This window comes from Haplochromis burtoni, unplaced genomic scaffold (genome assembly GCF_018398535.1).
Source record: "Haplochromis burtoni strain Fernald_Lab_line unplaced genomic scaffold, NCSU_Asbu1 Contig_18, whole genome shotgun sequence".
NCBI lineage: Eukaryota > Metazoa > Chordata > Actinopteri > Cichliformes > Cichlidae > Haplochromis > Haplochromis burtoni.
This window is the reverse complement of record NW_024582379.1, coordinates 3041514-3058199: the sequence shown is the minus strand read 5'-3', so window position 1 is coordinate 3058199 and position 16686 is coordinate 3041514. Positions and strand designations below refer to the sequence as shown.

At 38.1% G+C, this 16686-nt stretch overlaps 2 protein-coding genes across 4 annotated transcripts in view; one reads left to right on the top strand and one right to left on the bottom strand.

Annotated features, from left to right (window-relative positions):
• Positions 1-5858, bottom strand: part of kntc1 (kinetochore associated 1) — a 31506-nt gene extending 25648 nt beyond the window's left edge. Inside the window, exons 1-17 of one of the 2 annotated variants that reach the window (XM_005916272.3) lie at positions 5542-5858; positions 5230-5376; positions 4999-5119; positions 4745-4860; positions 4487-4562; positions 4278-4355; positions 4136-4170; positions 3935-4045; positions 3077-3170; positions 2650-2702; positions 2458-2570; positions 2310-2364; positions 2121-2219; positions 1966-2009; positions 1816-1878; positions 1654-1729; positions 1083-1208 (exon numbers count right to left, since the gene is read on the bottom strand). In XM_005916272.3, coding sequence (XP_005916334.1) covers positions 1083-1208; positions 1654-1729; positions 1816-1878; positions 1966-2009; positions 2121-2219; positions 2310-2364; positions 2458-2570; positions 2650-2702; positions 3077-3170; positions 3935-4045; positions 4136-4170; positions 4278-4355; positions 4487-4562; positions 4745-4860; positions 4999-5119; positions 5230-5367 — 1398 coding nt within the window. In that variant the 5' untranslated portion in view covers positions 5368-5376; positions 5542-5858. The remainder of the gene's footprint in view (positions 1-1082; positions 1209-1653; positions 1730-1815; positions 1879-1965; positions 2010-2120; positions 2220-2309; positions 2365-2457; positions 2571-2649; positions 2703-3076; positions 3171-3934; positions 4046-4135; positions 4171-4277; positions 4356-4486; positions 4563-4744; positions 4861-4998; positions 5120-5229; positions 5377-5541) is intronic. The other variant, XM_005916271.3, reaches the window with a different exon arrangement.
• A 497-nt stretch (positions 5859-6355) lies between these two features.
• rsrc2 (arginine/serine-rich coiled-coil 2) lies at positions 6356-13410 on the top strand. 2 transcript variants are annotated; one of them, XM_005916270.3, is made up of 10 exons: positions 6356-6503; positions 7560-7701; positions 8010-8050; positions 9003-9166; positions 9357-9488; positions 10270-10386; positions 11285-11370; positions 11611-11846; positions 11962-12051; positions 12177-13410. In XM_005916270.3, the coding sequence occupies exons 1-10, from the start codon at positions 6498-6500 to the stop codon at positions 12360-12362; spliced, it is 1200 nt and encodes a 399-aa protein (XP_005916332.1). In that variant the 5' UTR covers positions 6356-6497; the 3' UTR covers positions 12363-13410. The 2 variants fall into 2 exon arrangements, with proteins under 2 accessions (XP_005916332.1, XP_005916331.1); XM_005916269.3 differs by having other exon boundaries at positions 11608-11846.
• The last annotated feature ends 3276 nt before the right edge of the window (positions 13411-16686 follow it).

Here is a 16686-nt window from a genome sequence, read left to right as displayed (position 1 = left end):
AGTGTTTTTGAAATCAATTGACTGACACAAGAAATCAGAACTCTGGCTGGGCTGTAGGGAAGCAAATCCTTATTTCACTCTATGACATGAAAATCAATGTATAATGTTTATGTAATGTCTTTTTTTCAAACTTACAAACTCAGCAGGGGATCAAATAGGGCGATATGACCAAAATCTCATACCCCGATATAAGAATTCTATCGTCCGATAACGATATAAATCACAAAAATGTAACATTCTCTGTAAATTCTGTGAATCTCGGGCAGCTCGTCTTGTGTGAAGTGTTTCCAGCTGCGCGTCATGTAGCTGGAGTCGAGTGTTTTGCTGAAACGATACATTTTTAGACATTAGTTGTAACAGCCGCCGTTTTCTTTGTGAGTATTTATTACACAGCGTGCTGCGGGTTGCCAGTTCTAACATTTGAGTCTAAGGTTTATTTTTTAGCACCTGGCGGCTCTTTTTTACTTCTAATCCGTAAATAATCTGCTCTTTCACGTGATTCAGTTTATTTTGAAAAGTCTCAACAGGATCTTGAGCTTTATTGTGAAAGGTTTATGTGGAACATAAACAAGCGGACACGCGATGGTGTTACCGTCGTTGTTGCTAACCACAACGCATAAAAACAGGCGCTTGTCCTTCCGTAGTGTGGTTATATAAAATATAAGAGAAAGAGAGAACTTTAAGAAATTAATATAGCCTCTACAGTGACCATCAAGACGATAAAAAATATTGCTGTAAACAGTTTATTTTGCGACACCACGAAACAAACGATAGCGTAAATTGAAACGATAGACGTTTTTATATCATCATCCGATATATATCGTTATATCGAACAGCACTAGGATCAAATACTAATTATTTCCCCCACTGTAGTTATATGAATATTCTGTAACAGTAAATTGACACCAGATTAAAAAGAATAAATAAATAAAATGCTGGCGGCTGCCAGTGCTACACCTCAGCCTCCATTTTCAAAGTCCTACGTCACCTCATTCTGGGGATCTTGCATTCACAAACTTGGGTGTAAACGCAACTTGCCCAATCACCTGGCAGGGTGATGACAGTACTGTTATAATACTCACTGTGATCTTCATCAGGTTTGTCTTGGCTTCTTCGACCAGTTCAGACCACACATCCTCTCCATAACCGCCCACTGATGCAGAGGCCAGCTGCTCCAGCACAAAGTCAAGCTTCACCTTATAGACAAGCTGAACAAAAACAGGAGTGCTTGTTGTATTCAGCACTGATTAGGATGACAAAATACTATAAGAAGCACCGCTCAGCGACAACAATAGATACTGAAAACCAAAACCTCAGAAATCCAGCTAAATATATTGTGTGGTGCAAGTATAACCACTTAAAAATGACAAAGCCAATCTTCAATTATGCCTGCTGCTGAAGTGGTAGTTTAAATTTAGTCTCTGCACACACTGGCAAAACAAACAAACACGAAAAACTCCAGCACACAGACAACAGACTTATGTGTATCGGCTCTCAGTCTTAATCAGGGTCTGCATTGAAGAGCACCTGTCAGATCATTTGTCAGAGCCATGCAACGCTTCCCACCTTCATCATAAAATATTACATCTGTTTTTAATTCATAATGATCTATAAATCACAAATCTAAGCTTGCAGTTACACAAACTCAATTACCTCTAAATCCAGCTCAAATGTGATGGCAAACTTTTCAGCCTCTTCAAACATGTGTTTGTGAAGAAGCCTGCTCAGCCTAGAAATGAAGAGTAGTCACATTAAGTCAAATTACATCAACATCATATAGACTATAATGTCATAAACTTGAAATAAATTAGGTACCTGTTTTCAGGTAAAGCCTCTGTGAAGGATCGAACAACCACAGAAGCGACTGGCTCGCTTCGACTATTTGAAGAGCAAGAAAAAAGTTTAATGTTTGAACGGTAAGCAAAGGCTGATCATCACAATAAAACTCACTCAGACATAGCCTACCTCTCTGGGTTCTCACAAATCCCCTCGACTAAATAAAATGCATCCTGGAATTACAGAAAAAAAAAGGCAACCAACTTTAACATGAAGAAATCTCAACAGACAGAAATTGCAGCTGCAAAATTAATGTAACGCTTTACTTTGTGTTGACTGTTTACCATGTTTATTTTTGTGTGGACGAGACAGGAGACAAAGGAAACATCCAGAGAGTAGCAAACAGTCATAGAGGGCAGGAATCGTATTTGCAGTGAGCTGATCTGAAAAATTCAAACCCAACATAACGAGTTCAGAGCAGATCTCTGGGAAATCATCCGTTAAAGCTTCTTAAAACTGATTTGTACTTCTACCTGACTGTTGTCTTGCTTTGTCAGCATGATCATCTTCATGCTGCCTTTATCTTGGCTGTAATACACACGTGAATGAACGTTTTCAAAACTGTTTTAACAAACAGTACATGTTCACAGTTACAATATGTTGTAAAACAGTGATACGTACGCCACCATGGAGGCAGAGCCACATTCTGCAGTGAGCTGAAAGTCGTGAACGGCGAGTTCTGGCCAACAGTGAATCATGACAAGAAAGTGCAGATCCCAAAGACTCAGAACATCCTGAGACACAAGGATAGATTTCAAACTCAAATTCTGATTGCTCTAAAAGTTCGAACTGTTTTACAAAGCAGGATCTCACCTCAGTGTCGAGGATGTACAAAAGGTTATCCACCACCACCATCTTCCTTACACCTGCAAAGAGACAAAAACAGCTTTGCTCTTCACGGTGTATAAACAGACTCCGGCGCCACATTAAACTGTGGTGGCCCGTCATCACTGCTGCTGTGTTATCAGTGTTTCTGTTTCAAACTGGGGACTGTGTGAACTTAATGTTGTCACTTTTTATTCACACGCTGCTCCGAAATAAGTTTCTATTTGCAGGTCTGTTTTTAGTCACAAATGTGGGTGAAATGTTCAGGTTTACATCGTTTATTACAACAGCAGCCTACAGAGCCGTGTGCTAAATGAAGCATTGAAGCAGAATCTAATTATTCTAGTTACTCAATGAATCGTTGCAGCCCTACTTCCAAAAAAAACAAAACAACTTGGGAACTAAGAGCACTTACCCGGAATTAAGCTCCTGTCGACGGTCTGAGCAAAGCACATCTTAGCTTGATGAGGGTCCATCCTCCAGTGAGTCAAAACATTTTCTTTATCCCCCTGTCAAGATGAAAATATTGTTGTACATGATATAATGAAACGCTTGCTTTATGTTATATGAGGACTATCAAATATTTAAAATGCACTGACAAAACTGTGAGCACGAGGCAACTGATTTAGAATGACTCTGATTTAAAGACATATACACAGTCATGGCCTATGTGAATGTTCTTTTGTGCAGCACAACAATGCTTCCACGCACATATTACTAAATGAGGATCAATGAGTTCAGTGTACGCACATGGCCTCCAATTCACCAGAGCTCAGTTCTATTGAGCACCTTTGATATGCGGTGGAAAGTCACATCATGCATATGCAGCTGACAAATTTTCAGCAACTGTGTGATGTTATTATGTCACTATAGCTCAGATCTCTGAGGAATGTTTCCAGCACCTTGTTGAATCTGTACCGCAAAGAATTCAAGCAGCTCTGACAGCAATAGGGGTCTAACCCAGTCCTAGCAAGGTGTACCTAATAAAATGTCCACTGTAAACTTGCCATTAAAAATGGTTTTAAACTTGCAGTATTTGGAAAAGATTTTGAGTCATTTACCATTAAAAAGTGTAACTTTTGCTGGTATGAGACCAAAAGTAAAATGAAATACAGACAGCAGGACAGAATGACTAAAACATATCTGAAACACTATAAGGTGTTACAATCATTTCTTAAAATTCTTTCAATATGCTTCCTTTATCATGTAACACTTATCTCAGAATTGTAGCTGGAAGTCAAATTAATGAAACTTGACCCTGATAGACACTGACCCCAATCATCAGGTGGACTTCATGGCCCAGACTGAACATCACTGCTGTGCTACAACCCTCCTCATGGTAATCCTTGGTGGAGTAAAAATCTATCTTGATCAAAGACTGGAGCTGAAACAGAGAAATGCGTGACTATTTCTGCGTTGCTGAAAGAAAAAAAAATTTGCTTGTGCATAAAAAGAGTTTTTGACCTTAACTTACCTCCTTTAGAGCTCCGACATCCATTTTATCAATAGCTGGAATGACAAAGGACAGAAATCAAACAATGGCTTTGAAAAACAAACAAACAAACAAACAAACAAAAAAAAAACTTAGCAGATGTGGGGCACACAAGTTTTTATACCTGACTCAATCTTTGCCAAGGAAAGGTTTGTAATGTGGAAAAAACCATCCTTAATGAGAAGGAACATGTGGTACATTCCTGCCAATAATAAACACACAACATGAAAAAAAAACCCCAAAAACAAACAAGCAAACATAAACCTGACATGGCAGCTAGAGCACTGCTTCTACATCCATTTATATATATATATATCACTCTTCTCATATCACCTGAGGATGCCTTGTCTTCATCCATGATGAGATAGCAGTAGGTTTTCTTATCTCCATTTGGTTTCTCAACCAAAGCCTTCAATTTCAGAGGATACACAACATGTTAATGATGTAACACTAAATGCATCACCAGGGTTTAGTTTTTACTACTGCTACTGTCCTGTATACTTTAGCTTTATTATTCAGACATGCATGAGACTAGATAAGATTAGATAGGATAAGAGTTAAGGCCTTAAAGATGAAAACAACCACACACACCCGGGTTAGGAGGATCCTCTTTTGCGGAACGTAGATCAAATGAAGGTTTCCATTTCTTTCACAAACTACCAGAAACTTTCCCTTCAGGCACACGTCAATGGCATCCACATCAGTTTCTGGAAAAGAAAACCTTTGTTTATTTATACTTTTTTTTTTTAAATGTATATTTATTTATACTTTACAGATGCCTCAAAACGATTTTCAAAGAGATTTTTATGGCTGACTTTTTATGCAGCCACACAAATGATGCTTACCAAAGTTAAGGAGCAGGAGGATGCTCTGATAGCTCTGATCAAAGAGGATGACTGTCCTGTCAGCAACAATAAAACTCCAGTTTGAGCCGCTCGAGGACGTGAGATTAGGATCTGCCTGCACCTGTAAAAACCCAGGTTTACTAAACCATGCTTAAAACACTAATACAGGCCCAGGAGTCTTTGCCACAAACCCCTTGGCATGAGTGTGTGGTAAATATTTACATCAGTCACCTCATTAGCACTGGAGACTTTGACCAACGTGTCCACCTGATACAGGCCACTGCTGTTTTCCTCCCGGGACACACCATCGAAGCGGACTGTATTTGTATCTTCGTTGGTCAGAAGTTCGACTTCGCTCCACAGCGCCATATTCAGGAGCTGATATAGGAGAGGATATCTTAACTTGCCTAGCAGCTAGCTGTCATTAATCGGGTTATAATACCAATGCTAGCTATTTAGCAGAGATTTACAAATAACAATAAAATATAAGGCAAATAATGGAATGACTTTTTTATTAAGAAGATATAACCGACAGGAACTCACCAGTTTACTGTAATACTTAAACAGTTATAGCAGAGAGAGCCGACATAACGCCACCGTGTTTAGCTTTAGAATTTGGCGGGTTGATGCAGGTTGTTAGGATTGAGTTGTTTGTGGTGATTGTTCCCAGAGTTTTGCCTGTCAGATGCAATATCATTACAGTAAAAGGTAAAAATCCAGAGCTTTCTGTAAGTTTAGCAGTAGCATCCCACGCGACACTCAGTAATCTATTATAAAATGTTCAATGCAATGTGTCTATGATCCAATATGGCTCATTTAAATATTTAAGATAATTTGATCTGAGATTAAGAGACGCCTGAAAGGCTAAATCGAGGATAAAATCAAACAAATATAGAGGCGGGGCATTGCAGGAATATCCGGCGAGTCTTTTGTGTTGCCAGGTTTGGTGATTTATGGCCGCATTTGACGCAATGCTTAAACTTTAGGACTCATATGGCCATGTTTACATTTTTACAAAAAACGTGTATTTTTTAAAGATCATAACAACAAAATAAATAAATGCAACAAGTTAAAAAAGAATAAGAGAAAAAGGAATATAAGATTATGACTATATGTTTTTGTAATAAATGTTTACTGGGTGTATAACCAATGACTATATAAAAGTAATTATGTCTTACAGTATTATACTATTTGTTTTTGTATTGCAGTCAAAGTATATTATTATTATTATTATTATTATTATTATTATTATTATTATTATTATTATTAGTAGTAGTAGTAGTAGTAGTAGTAGTAGTAGTAGTAGTAGTAGTATTTCGTTTCTTAAGTTTGGCATTTACCTGAATCAGGGCGTCAAGAGGCTACAACTGGCAACCCAGATCAGATAAGCTGAGCTAGTCAAAGGGCCTCAGCAGTAAGCTACCTCTCTACCTTTTCGTCTTCGTTCACAAAGGCAGCAAGAAAATCGAATTTAGGCACAAATATTATACTTCAATATAATGTCGGTAAGTATTGTCGTGTTATTTTAATGTCGTACGTACATGGGTTTGATAGCCACTTCGTAATTTTAGTGGAAGTTTTCGGTTGTATTCATGATATTTTTCTCTTAAAAATGGCGCCTAGCGTGTGTTAGCTTAGCGGTCGAGCTAACGATAAAATTACTCCAAATATCACTGCGGTGAAGGCATAAAGAACGAAAACGGAGTGATTTGGCTGCCGTAGATTATGTGATGGGTTTCGAGCTATTCATTTAATGTGATCACTAGAATCCACACGTTTAATCCAATACAACAGCAACACAGTAGCACAAATGACTGATATGGCTAACTATGAATTAACACTGCAGTGACCCATGGTATGTCTCATCTGCTGAAATGACTGCACTTTGAAAACGGCTGTGTTTTAGTCTACGTGAGCCACACAATAAAAGGCATTAGTATTGAAGGATATTAAATAGGTACTACAGTATGTTAATAAATGCTGAGCAATACTTAAAATAAAAAGCATAAAATAAAAATAACGTTGTGCCTGTGGACTACACAGCCTTACATTTCCTCCTTACTGCAACTGCATTAATGTCTGCGACATACATATTTTGATTATCGAAAACCTTCAGAATAACAGGGAAATCTTTGTTAATTAAGGCAACTTTATGCACACTGGTGTTGCTTACATGCGTAATCAATGTCTAATGTATTTATTGGCGTTAATACATTAGACAGAAGCTCTATTTGTCTGTCCAGATCATCCTGTGCATGTTTTGAGTATCACAGAAAATCCGGGCTGTACTTTAAGGGGTTTTTAATGGCACCAAATAGGCTTTTGAGGGTAGTTACCTATGTAATCAAGTGCTTTTATTGTATTACAGTTCTACTGTTTTGTTTTTTACTTTAGTGAAAAGCCAAAACCACATGCATTTTACTACTCAACAAACCCCTGATCAGTTTTACTCATAGGCCATGAGTTATAGTAGATAACAGTTCTTTAGATGTATAAAATTTACTTAACTCCAAAGAACTTCACTAATTAGTTCCTGTTGTGATTTTGCATGTTTGTTTCAGGTGAGTGACAACGACTCTGTTGACTTGACCAGATCTGGCTCCCCAGTTCATCACAGAAAAAGACATATGGAGTCATCAAAGTCCCCCAGAAGCTCCAAACACCACCATTCACGGTCAAGGTCACGCTCCAGGGACCGAAAACGTTAGTATTCAGTTCACAAATGGTACAAAAAAATGTCACATATGTTCGAGCTATAATTCAAAATTTTGTTACATTCCCAGTTTAGAGGTAACCTAGACAAAAAAAGATTGGAAGCACAAAACAAAAACAATAAACTAAAGTTTCTGATGATCCCTAGTAGTGGTGGGCAATTTAGTCTCAACATTACCAAATTTGCTAAGAGTTAATCACACATGTGAAATCTGGTCTACTTTACACACTGGCTTCATCTGGTTTGATCATCTTGTCAGACTAACACATTTAATCTGAAATATGCTCTGCTTTTACAGGTGACAGAAAGTACAGACGCAGTCGCAGCAGGAGCAAAGAGGTAATTAATATCTTTGTTTCTATAGTTAGAAACGCATTTGATGTGATTTTAAGGACCCTAAGTTATATTCCTTGTTAGTTGTAAGTCAAGGTGAGTATGTTTTCTTAGGTTAAATAAATTATAATAGTGAAATAAGAAGTGAAATTAAGAAGTGAAATAAATGGCGATGGGCTTGCTCACGTGGAAAGGGTCTTTTTTTTTCTTTTCTTTTCTTTTTTTACCCTCGTTGTGCTCTGATTTCTCAAAGGAAGCTTTTGTCCTTGGTGATCTGTCATTGTTTGTAACCATTGTAAATGGTGAAGACTAGTTTTTCTCCTTTTTATTTTTTGTTAAATCCTGTGTGGAGATCACATGATAACATTTCTACAATAAATCATACTCAGCGTGCTAATGCACGAAGAGACTGAACAGAAGACCCTGCTGACATAGCAAAATAATATGCCTACTACTGGGACAGGTAACTATCTGCCATTCAAACTCCTCTTTGTCACACATTATGAGTAGAAAGTTGGATTAACTGTTGCATCTCTTGCAGCTGGGGATGGGCATAATTAATCTAATTAAACTGAAATTGAATCGAAACACGATCAAATGTGTGGGTGTAAGGAGTAAGTTGGATGCCCGAACCTACATCAGCCTTTCAGCGGGCACAAACTAATTTGGTTTGCGCTCAGTTTTTGTCATCAAATTGGGGGGAAAAAAATCTCCTTAAAGTGTTTCCTCCTCCTAGCTTATTGAATAAAATGACAACTTGCTGGTCCCTGTTTGCCCACACTTACACTTCTCTAAGTTCTCTAAGAATGACATTCTGTAATTTTTATGGAAGTGGGTTTGAAATGACAAGGTTTTATTCAGCTTGTCAATTTTATTACATACCTTATGGTCTAAGCCATGGTACTAACTCTTTTTGTTGCACTATTTTCCTGAAAGAGACAACTTCTTCTTAAAACAGGCACGAAAGAGGGACTCTGAGAAGCCATCAAAATCAAACAGAAAAACAGATGAGCCGCAAGACCAAGAGAGACTTTCGGCAGAGAACGGAGAGGAACGTTCCAGGCGCAAGGACAGGAAGTCTTCAAAGGGCCGGAGCCTGTCCAGGTCACACTCCAGAGAGAGGTCAGTCTGCTCAGTAAAGTAAGACGGCAGCAGGTCTCCATACTTATGACAAAGAAAAATGCAAATTGATTAGAATTGCTAGCTGTAGCTTCTGGATGACTGGAGTCATTTATCAAACTTTGAGGAGAAAAATGTGCCAAGAAATACAGAAATGCCTGCATTTGTTTCATGTCATTAATGTTGCTTTCAGACGGCATCACAGCAGAAGTAGGGACAAGCGGCGATCAAGATCACGCAGCCGAGACAAGAAGAAGAAGGCCAGGTCTCGCTCGGGTTCAAGGACCAAACATCGTCACCATAGCAGAAGTCGCAGTAAGAGCAGGTGGGCTCAGCTGAAATCGCGCCGTTTCTTATGCCAATGAAGTGCTTTTGAACTTTTGTCTTAGATTTTACATGTCATTAACCCTTGCGTAACTATTTTTAAATCCCTGTAGAACTGCTAGCGCAAGAATTTTTTTTTTTTGCATATGAAACGGAGGAGTTGTACTTACATCTTATGCCATCAGCTTGCTCTAGGTCACAGTTTCCATCCACATATAGCTTTGCATAAAACTGGTGTTTTTAAAAGTCATGTTTAACTTTATGCTTTTCTGTATAGTTTCCGGGATGCTTAGAACTCAAATTGCACTGCTGGAAATAGTTTTGTTTTTGTTTTTTTTGCAAATTTGCATTATAATATATATTTACGTTTTTCCTGCAGTATGTAAAAATTGGTGTATTTCAAAAATAAAACTATGAAGATACTCAAAATAAATTTCCTGTGGTGGGAAACTATTTTCTGCAACTTTTTGTATTTATATTTTTGAGGGATAAACCTCTTAAATTTCTCTAACTAGAAATGTTTATTTAAAAAAATATATATAAATTAAAAAAAAATTGTAGTTTATTGCACTTTTTTTTGCAATTTATGCAGTTAATATGCACTTATTGCATACATATTATTAAGATTTGGGCTATAATGGTTGTATTGATGTATAGCAACTTGAAATTCTCCAGCATGTAAAAATATAAAGATAAGCTCTGGCAGACTTGGTTCTAAGTCTTAAAGGGTTAAGAGTATGTTAGTTGGCTGACTTGGTTTTTGGTTTGTTTTCTATCTCCAGGGAGCATAAGAAAAGGACTGAAAAGGTGCGCAGGAAGAGCCGAAGCAGGACTCCTAGTCCACCCGCCTTCCGAGGCCGAAACACAGCCATGGATGCTCAAGAGGCCCTAGCAAGAAGGTAAGAAAACAGCTGACGGGAAATGTAGACCTTTGATGTTTGGCTTTAAACCTGTGATTTAAAAAAAAAAAATAGATTTAAAGCGCAGCCCAATAAGTAAGGCTTTTGTTACTGAATCTCAGGTGCAAGTTTAATATCGCAGTTTGTGGTTACAGTCAAGCTTCTCATTCATGTTGCACTTTTTACTAATGTTGTTCATAAAAGTCTAAAATGATGATGGCTGGTTTCAGCATTCATGGTTCCAACAAAAGGCGCTAACTTTGGTAGCAGAAAGTGAGCTTAGAGAAGCTTTAGCTTCATCAGATCACTATCAGATGTGCAGGAAGACATTAAATGGAGTTTAAATCTTGCTGGGTCATGATGGAGTTTGATATGCAGAAACTCAAAGGTAGTTACATTATCTAGAATAGAATAGAATAGAATAATCCTTTAATTGTCCCACAATGGGAAATTTGGTTGTAACAGCAGCCAGAAAGACACATATACAACAAACAGGACACAGAACAGAAACATACACAATTTTTCTTACATATTTACATAAAGGACAATGGTTACTATAAAGAGTGTACTGTACAGTTATTAAATTAAATAAAATTTAAAAAATCTGTAAATAGGATTAAATTCATTAAGTGAGACCAGCTCCTTAAGTTCCTGATGCAACCCTAAAGCGAATTGTGTCTCCTCCTGAGATTAAACTGGGAATCTATTATTTGTTAGTCAAATGGAGCCACTGGTTAAACACACTGGCCTTTTTGGTAGCATCAACACTCCCCCTAGTGGTCTACAGTATGGCTCTAAGTTGGAAAAGTATCCTGGTGTCTTTTTACCATTATGGTTTACGTGTAGGTCAAGATCTTTTGTTCATTTAACCCAAAATGGTCTCCACTCTTCTTTCCAGGCTGGAGAGAGCAAAGAAACTGCAGGAGCAGAAGGAGAAGGAAATGTTTGAGAAACAGCAGCAGCAACAACAGGAGATCGCTGCAGGTGAGAAGTGCTAACTGTGCACAAAGTAGAAACTTTAGCGCCTGAATCAATTTTATTCAATTTTATTTATATAGTGCCAAATCACAACAACAGTCGCCTCAAGACGATTTATATTGTAAGGTAGACCCTACAACTATACATACGAGTCAAGATTCAGTTCATCAGGATGGTCTGTGTTTTGTTTTGGTTTTTTTTTCTTTTCTTTTCTTTTTGTTTTGGTTTTTTTCCTGCCAGCAGCAGCTGCTGCAGCAGCTGTCTCAAACCCCGCCCTCAACGTCGCGGCTCTCCTGGCCTCTGGGACGCAGGTCACACCTCAGATCGCCATGGCAGCACAGATGGCAGCCCTACAAGCAAAGACGCTGGCAGAGACTGGTATTGCTGTTCCCAGCTACTATAACCCATCCGCTGTAAACCCCATGAAGTTTGCAGAGCAGGAGAAGAAGAGGAAAATGCTATGGCAGGGAAAGAAGGATGGGGTAAGAGCTGGTTTATTTATTTATTTTCTTCTTCTTTAACTTTTGAAAAGATGCCATATTTATCATGTTTTCTTTTGACTTTGTTTTGGGGTTTGTTTTTCTTTTCTTTTCTAAGGAGAAGTCCCAAACAGCCGAGTTGTGGGAGAAGCTTAACTTTGGAAACAAGGACCAAAATGTTAAATTTCGCAAACTGATGGGTATTAAAGTAAGTAGAGCTGTTATTTTTATCAGCTTTTTGTACCAAATCCATAACTTGCAACTTTTTTTTTCTTTCTTTTTTTTGTTAAGCTACAACTTGTCAAATTTAAACCAAATGTTTTGCCTCTGCAGGGTGATGATGATGTGGAAGCTGCCAAACCAGTGAATGATGATGGGATGAAGACACTTCAGAAGCAGGAGGAGATGTTTAGGAACCTCGATGTTCAGTATGAGATGGCTCGCTCTCAGACGCACACTCAGAGAGGAATGGGCCTCGGCTTTTCCTCCTCGTTCTCACGTGGGATGGATTCCATGTAGTGCCAAACTTGGCTGTTGTCACCACTCTCCTGATCATACAGGACTCCCAATTCATTGCTAGCCCTCAAGCTTGCATGGATATTGCTCTGAACATGTAATTTATTTAAAGGCAAAGGTCTCACATATTGGAACATTGTAAATATCCAGTTGCTGAGTTTGTCTCAGTGTTTATTAATCTGTACATCTCTGGAAGAGGAGGCATCATTTTGATGGGCTGATGCTGGATAAAAGTACATATGTTTTGAATAATGTAACTTTTTAAAAAAAACAACAACTCATATTGATGTGATTGTTTGAACATAAACTGAATATGTGGTTCAAGTGGACACTGTTTACATCAATTTAGCAAAAGGTCTGAGGTCAAAGTAGCATAATCAGAATCCTTTAGTTTGTCTTCTCCTGACTGGCAGAAACGACTTATATAAAACACAGTGTGTATTTTCTGTATTAGAGGCTGGGTTGTAATACACGTGGTCTTCTGAAAGGTCCTGCAGAGAGATGAGCCGGGAAGAGTAAATGTGTTTCAAATGTTCTTTAAATAATCTAGTTTTGTGTCTTAAAAAGTTTTTCTAACACATCACAGCAATTCATTTTATGTGATATGGGTGGGTCATAACATGCTTAAGATTAAGGGGATGCTGGGAAAGTAACAGTACTTACAATAACCAGTGTTTTCTATTTATTACTGTCTTAATCCACCCTGATTTGTTTATATTTTGCTTCCAAGGAGCCACTTAAAGCTCTTGAGGATTTCTCAACGTCTTTTAAAGATTTCTTTGGACACTGGTTGCTTTTTCACTCATTTTCAATCCAGGCCTTGTACCCAACCATTTTCAGAGGATTGTCTTTTTATTGTGAAGCCACTTAACTCTCCAAGCATAACAAACTGCGTAGAAATGTTGCTACGGGAATAGGGACTGTAAATTAAGTAATAAAATGACTCAACCTGACTGACTGCACACAAAACAGAAACAAATACATGTGCTGGAAAAATACACAGTACAACTGCATTAATGAGAAAAAATATATAAAACCAAATTAATATGAATTTCCATGAGATCAGGTTTTTTGGTGAGTGTTTTAAAATATAAACCACTGTTTTTTTATTTTTAAGTAGAATAAAAGGGTGAGAAATTTAGAAATTAACTTTTATGTTTGATAAATGATCAAAAAATGAATGCTGTACATTACTGGAGAAACTGGGACAGGTAAAAAAAAATATCAATAACTCATGGTCTTTAGTTTTTTTTATGTTGTTAGGTCCAACTGGAGATTATTCTAAAACAAATCCTTACATGATTCTGTTTCAAACATGTAAGAATTTGTCTTTGATGTTTGTGGCATAATTACTAATAACAGAGTAGGTAATATTTATTCATTGTTTACTAACTAATAATCAAATGCAGAGAGGTGTATGAACACCTAGTGATTGAGAAATGTGAGAAACACTCAATGCATCATAGGAATCCCCTAGAAGCCAACACCTATGGCAGTGTAATTATGGGGGGGTTCAGCGTCACCTCATCCAGCCCTAACCATACACTTTATCAAAGTTTAAGTGTAATCTTAACAGCAGAGACGGCGTCTGTGTCCTGAATCCAAACTGAGAGCTGGTTCTACAGAAGAGGGGCCTGAAAGCTGAAGAAGGCTGTGCCTCCCATTCTACTTTTAAATGCTCTATGAACCACAAGTAAAGAAGCAGTCTGAGAATGAAGAGCTTGTCTGGGGTGATACGGTACAATAGGGTCATTAAGATGGGGAATGATTATTCAACACCTTGTATGTGAGGAACAGGATTTTAAATTTGATTACAGATTAAACAGAGAAAGGAGAGGGCAATAAATATAGAAATATGCTCTCTTTCTAGTTCCTGTCAGTACTCTTGCTGCAGCATTTTGGATCAACTGAAGGCTCTTCAGAGAGTTTAGTCATCCAGGTCTTTATGTCTTTAAGACATTCCTGCAGTTTAGCTAGTTGGTGTGCTATCTGGCTTCATTGATATATATGTATGTATATGTCAGTAGAGCTGGGTATCATCTGTATAGCAATGAAAATATATGCTATTAGGCCTCTCTCTTCTCAGTCCCTGCTAGTAAGTAGTGTAGTGATTTATTTTGCCTTACAGAAACTTGGTTACAACAGGGTGACTATGTTTTAATAAATCAAAAACCCCAAATCATACTTAATAAAAAACAAGCTGAGCAGGAGTAGCTTCCACTCCTGTTTATTAATCAACCATAGACACTGAGTTTCATTTTTTTTTGAAAGCCTCACTCTTAGACTGGTCCGCCCTAGTTGGAAAACTCAAAAGCAAGTTTTGTTGTTATCATCCACCTGGCCCTTACACCTGGCCCTTACACCTGGCCCTTCAGGTGAAATAATTATAATTACCATATAATTACAGCCTCAACAAAGCTTTTCTTTCTGTCTTTTCTTTTTTTTAAATCTATGATTACAATTAACTGGCTTTTCTCAAAATGTAAGACAACCCAACCAGCACTTTAATCACAGACTGGATGATATGTCATGTAAACTCAACATTTAACATTATTCCCTGAAAACCCTTAACTGGAGCAGGTGGGAGAGTAGACTCTGGGTTGGCAACAGGTGATGCAACACTCTTTGGAGACACAAACACAAACAACACTGAGTCTCCGGGGGTGATGTAACAGTTTTTAAAACGTACAGACTGCGAGAAACAAAGAACTCTTAAATTGTCAAGCTCAGAAGCATGGTGTACAGAGTTCTTGATTGAACTGTCAGAAATATACAGGCCAAGCCAGGGAATGCCGACTCAGGAACAGAAAACACAGTTCTTGTCTCAGAAACATAACAAAAAGGATTCGTTTTTAACAACTCTAAAACAAAACAGGAAATTTAATTATCTGCTGAGTCTGGAACACAACAAGAAAGTTTATTGTTGCTTCCTTTGGGAAAAAGGGGACTGGAGTGCTGAAGCAGTGACTCTTTGACAAACACTGGATAGGAACCTTCGATGAGCAGGGGAGCAGATAATCCAACGAGCAGTCTGGCGTGGCTGAGGCAGGAGTGCTGGAAATCATCGAGCCGGCGGAGCTGTCTAGCGCAGACTCTGGAATTCCCAGGACCAAGAGGATAGACTGTACCAGGGTGAAGCCGCAGAACTTAGCCTTACACCCAGTCTTCTCCCGCTGAGAGAACCTTTTGCTTAGAGCAGGATACAGTTGGCAGTAGTAGAGGAGAGCAGACATGATAAGACCGGCAAGTGAGCAGCTGGTGTGAAGAAGAGACTGCCCACTCTCATTACCAGATGATGGGGAAGGGGAACCTACGCTGCTGCAGGCGTTTGGCATCTTCAACGTCCTCAAATACACAAGCAAATCCCATAATATAGGAATTATTTATCTGGGGCGCTTAAAGCCTCCCACCTCTTCTTTTCTTTTAGAAAAGAACCATTCACTCACTGCTGAGCCCTCATCAAGTCAGCTGGGTCCAGGTTACTGTTTGCAATGTTCTGTCATAATAAACTATGTGTGGCAAGCAGAGTGAGGACCCAAAGTGCAAGACTGAGACAAAGCTGAGTTGTTCATGAAACAACTCAGATGCAATTAAAGTGCAGATTTTCAGCTTTAATTCAGTGGGTTGAATGGAAAATCAGAAAGACTATTTATCCCCAGGGGGCAATTAAGATACAACAGAGCAGCATGACGTTGAAGATAAGGACAGGGCATAAACAGGCAATAAGAGTGACATAATAAATACACAAAATATACAGTATATACACAGTTTTAAAATTACACAGTTTTAAAATTAAAGTGACTGAAAGATTGCAAAAGATTGCATAAAAATGTGAGGAGCTAAAGCTTAGGGGAGTTTGCAATTTGTCAGAATTGGAATATTCTTAAATGCCTAAGTCAGCACTGATCTTATCCCAGTTGAGCATACATTTCACTTGTTGAAGACAAACTTTGAACAGAAAGGCCCACAAACAAACAGCAACTGAAAGCCGCTGCAATAAAGGCCTGACAGGGCATTAAAAAGGAGGAAGCCCAGCATCTGGTGATGTCCATGAGTTCAAGAACTAGGCTGTCATTGTAAGTAAAGTTTTTTTTTTTAACCAAGTATTAGAAATGGACATTTATTTTTCTGTTATTTAATTTGTCAATTACTTTGAATCCCCTGAAATTAAGGGATTGTGTTAAAAACGCTTTAGCTCCTCACATTTTTATGCAATCTTTTGCAATCTTTCAGTCACTTTAATTTTAAAACTGTGTAATTTTAAAACTGTGTATATACTGTATATTTTGTGTATTTATTATGTCACTCTTATTGCCTGTTTATGCCC